Source organism: Bombina bombina, chromosome 4, assembly GCF_027579735.1.
Source record: "Bombina bombina isolate aBomBom1 chromosome 4, aBomBom1.pri, whole genome shotgun sequence".
In the NCBI taxonomy this organism is placed as follows: domain Eukaryota; kingdom Metazoa; phylum Chordata; class Amphibia; order Anura; family Bombinatoridae; genus Bombina; species Bombina bombina.
The window spans coordinates 96,832,510-96,836,935 of NC_069502.1; the positions used below are offsets into that span (position 1 = coordinate 96,832,510).

At 32.7% G+C, this 4,426-nt stretch overlaps 1 protein-coding gene across 1 annotated transcript in view; it reads left to right on the plus strand.

The window, feature by feature from the left end:
* The window catches only part of PKHD1 (PKHD1 ciliary IPT domain containing fibrocystin/polyductin), a 1,710,134-nt gene extending 1,707,609 nt beyond the window's left edge, over nucleotides 1-2,525 (plus strand). Inside the window, exon 66 of the mRNA XM_053709557.1 lies at nucleotides 2,341-2,525. Within this exon, the coding sequence (XP_053565532.1) occupies nucleotides 2,341-2,363 (23 nt within the window). The 3' untranslated portion in view covers nucleotides 2,364-2,525. The remainder of the gene's footprint in view (nucleotides 1-2,340) is intronic.
* Nucleotides 2,526-4,426: the final 1,901 nt, after the last annotated feature.

Sequence of the window (4,426 nt, forward strand, 5' to 3'; positions counted from 1 at the left end):
CTATATATATATATATATATATACTGTAAATAAATATAAATATATATATATATATATATATATATATATATATATATATATATATATATATATAGGAATATCTATTTAAAAATACTAAGAACATATTCCATATATTTATAGTAAATACACAGTATAACACTTTTTTAATTTTGAAAATTGCATGAATATGTTTTTCATGTTTTCACCTACTTGACTGCAAAGGGCTCCAATGCATATTTATATGTGTATACATATGTATTTATGTGTTTATATATATAAAACATATATACACACATATAAACACACACACACTATGCAGGACGCCTCTTGTTTCAGTGCTTTTTATTAGCTTTTCACAGCCAGACAGTGCTAGTTCATGTGTACCATATAGATAAACATTGTACTCACTCCAATGGAGTTATGCGGGAATCAGCACTGATTGGCTAAAATGCAGGTTTGTAAAAAAACACTGAGATATGGAGGCAGTCTACAGAGGCTTAGATACAAGGTAATTATAGAGGTAAAAAGTATATTAATATAACAGTGTTGGTTATGCAAAACTGGGGAATGGGTAATAAAGGTGCTATCTATGTTTTGTAACAATAAACATTTACAAGTAGAATGTCCCTTTAACACGTGAAGGACAATACGATACTATAAATATGACCCTCACCATACAGAGAATGGCACAACATTTCCTTACTAACAAGTTCTGTGTGATTTCTTTAGTGTGATATACAGAAATGTGAATGGCACAAATAAACTGAAAGATACAAATTGCATCCCATAAAGTTAGCTGGTAAAGGGAGATGAAACACGTTTTTTTTTCTATTATTCAGACAGAGCATGTAATTTTAAACAACGTTCTAATATAAAATTTTCTTTATTATGTCTAAATGACATGCTCTAACAATTTAAAGCATGTATGTTTTCATCAGGACAATACATTGTGATCCAAATTCAATAAAGCTCATCTGAAAAATTAGCTCATTTGTAGTGAGGTTTAGTAGAGAAGCCCCCTGTGAATAGGGAAAAAACCCCAGTGAAAATCAGAAACTAACTGTGAATTATTATTTTATTTTTTAATTGTATTTTTATTGAGGTTATACATTATACAAATGAATGCAGGTTTACAATACAAATTTAAACTTTAGAATATAAAAGCATTCTTGCGGGTCAGTCACTAAAGTCCATCTTGTATACAAGACTTTCAGTATGTAGTGTAAAAATAAAAACATTTTTAGGCTTACATAGTATATAAACAACCAATGCAACAATACTCTTTGTAAACAGTATATCATAAAAATAATATATATCTTTCCAGTACATAAACATATCCATTTGTAAACATGTGACAAATAAAATCATTATTACACCTCTTTTATATTAAAATGTATCTATTTCCCAGTTTATTTAACGACCACTCTTGGACCATGGTCATTAAGGGTACAAGTAGGTGGGAATAGTAGTATTAAATTTGTGGAACAGTAGAGGCAAACTGAAATTGTGCTAATATTAGATATAGGTGATATATGTAGGGTAGATATAGACCATGTTTAGATTGGAATAGTGGTTAGTGAGAAAAAAAACCCAATATAGCTTTGTTTAGAATGATCAAATCACCTTGGAGGTAATTGATAGTTTGTTGCCTCTGTGGTATAGTTTTGGTATCTAATGATTGTTGGGGAAAATAGGTTGTAGGATGCATTTACCTATGTTTACAAAATAAACCATGTAGGGGGGCTAGTAGTTAGAAGTTGGGGCTCTTATTTGGATATGAGTAGGGATAGATATTGGAAAATTAACTATTAGGCTATTATCTTTAATCAAAAGTTGTTTTCTAAATGTGACTGTGAATTTTAAACAAGCAAAAAAAAATGTCTGGGAAATTTAAAATTTACTTCAGTTTGTTGCCCCCCCTGTATCATGTGACAACCAGCCAATCACAGGCTCACATAAAAATACACTAGAACTCTTGCAGACGTTGTCTATGTTCCAGTACCTCAGACTGTGCATAATTTCATAAAGGAAGTAAGCTGGAAAGTTTCTTAAAAGTGAATTTTCTATATCAGTGAAGGCGAACCTCAGTACTCCAGATGTTTCAGAACTACATTTCCCATGATGCTCAACTGGACTGCAGAAGGCCTAAGCATCATGGAAAATGTAGTTCTGAAACATCTGGTGTGCTAAGGTTCATGAAAATTTAATTTTGACTTTAGCGTCCATTTAAATGCAGTAACAATTACAATGAATAGTACATGATGTTTGTGTGGAGTAAATATTTGTTCTTTGGAATATGGAATATGATACAATTAACATTTCTATTTTTCTTTTTTTTAGAACAAATTGGAAAACGAAAATAAACTATGAGGAAGAAAGTTCAGCACCACATTAGTCAAAATGTGCCAAGAACAAAAAAATACATTCTTTTTTATTACTCTTGGACTTGAAGAAAAGCATGGTGATAGGAATATGGACTTATGGAATTCTGTCTAATAATAAAAACAAGAAACTGTTCTACTCTATATTAGGCATATTGGTATGGAAGTGGTAGTTTCCAAGTGTGAATTCTGCATAAAAAACAGATGTCAAGTCATGCATATGAAATAGTAATAATTGTACCTGGTATTTCTTCTTTTTTTACATGGAAAAGTGAAAAGTTATTCTGTTTAAAATAATACTAAAACTACAGTGTAATGTATATGTGTGTGCAATCTATCACTAGCAATTAATAACGGTCTTATAAAGACAACTGCTAAAAAAGGAGCTTTAGAATCGGAGCACAGGTTTAAAAAAGCAGACGTACATCTTAAAATATCGTCTGAACAACCCCCCAAAAAGTTCTCATTGGTTGGTTTGTTTGTTGGTTGCTATGGGTAGAAATGAACAAATGGGTAGATTACAAGTTTTGCGCTATAGAGGGTAGTTAACAACAAAAGTTGCTTTATTTTCCCCTCTGTAGTGCTGCCATTACAAGTTTTGAAACAGCTGCTTTGTGTGTGTGATATTGTTGCATTGAGCTCCATACCGCACACAATCCAAGTGTTGTTTTGACGAGCTTGTGCACGCTTTTCCCATAGACATCAATGGGGAGAGCGGGCTAAAAAAAAAACCTAACACCTGCGATCGCGGAATAATAAGCTCCGTAATGCAGCCCCATTTATGTCTATGGGAAAAAAAAAGTAATGTTTAAACCTAACAACCTAACATAAACCCTAAGTCTAAACACCCCTAATCTGCTGCCCCCTACATCGCCGCCACCTACATAAAGTTATTAACCCCTAATCTGCCGTTCCCGATATCGCCGCCACCGAAATAAAACTAGTAACCACTAATCTGCCGCTCCCGATGTCGCCGCCACTATACCCCTATTCCCCTGCCCCCCAACATCGCCCACACTATAATAAATCTATTAACCCCTATTCTGCCGCTCTCCGACATTACCGCCACTAAATAAAGTTATATTAACCCCTAAACCTCTGGCCTCCCACATCACTACCACTAAATAAACCTATTAACCCCTAAACCGCCAGCTCCCCACATCGCAAAAAAATTAAATTAAACTATTTACCCATAAACCTAACCCTAATGTAACCCTAACCCTAATGTAACCCTAACCCTATCACCCCCTAACTTTAACATAAATTAAAGTTACAATCATTAACAAAATAATACCTATTTAAAACTAAATACATACCTGTGAAATAAAAGCTAAGCTAGCTACAATGTAACTAATAGTTATATTGTAGCTGCTTAGGTTTTCTTTTAATTTCACAGGTAAGTTTGTATTTATTTATTTTTATTTTAACTAGGTAGACTAGTTAGTAAATAGTTATTAACTATTTACTAATTACCTAGTTAAAATAAATACAAACTTACCTGTGAAATAAAACCTAAGCTGCCTTACACTAAAACCTACCATTACAAAAAATAAAAAACACTAAAATTACAAAAAATAAAAAAAACACCATTACAAAAAATAACAAACAAAATTATTCAAAACAATACAAATTATTACTATTCTAATACCCTTTAAAAAAAACACCCCAAAATAAAAAACCCTAATCTATAATAAACTACCAAAGGGCCTTTTGTAGGGCATTGCCCTAAAGATATCAGCTCATTTTCTACAAAAGAAAAACCAACACCACCTAACAGTATACAAACCCCCACCCCCCAAACCCACAAAATAAAAATAAAGTAAAGCCTAATCTACCCATTGCCCTGAAAAGGGCATTTGTATGGACAATAGGATGAGAGCTTCTGAAATTCTATTGGCTGTTCAAATCCGCCAATAGAATTTCAGTAGCTCTCATCCTATTGGCTGATTTGAACAGCCAATAGAATTTCAATAGCTCTCATCCTATTGGGTGATTTAAATTTCCAAAATCAAATCAGCCAATAGGAATGCAAGGGATGCCATTTT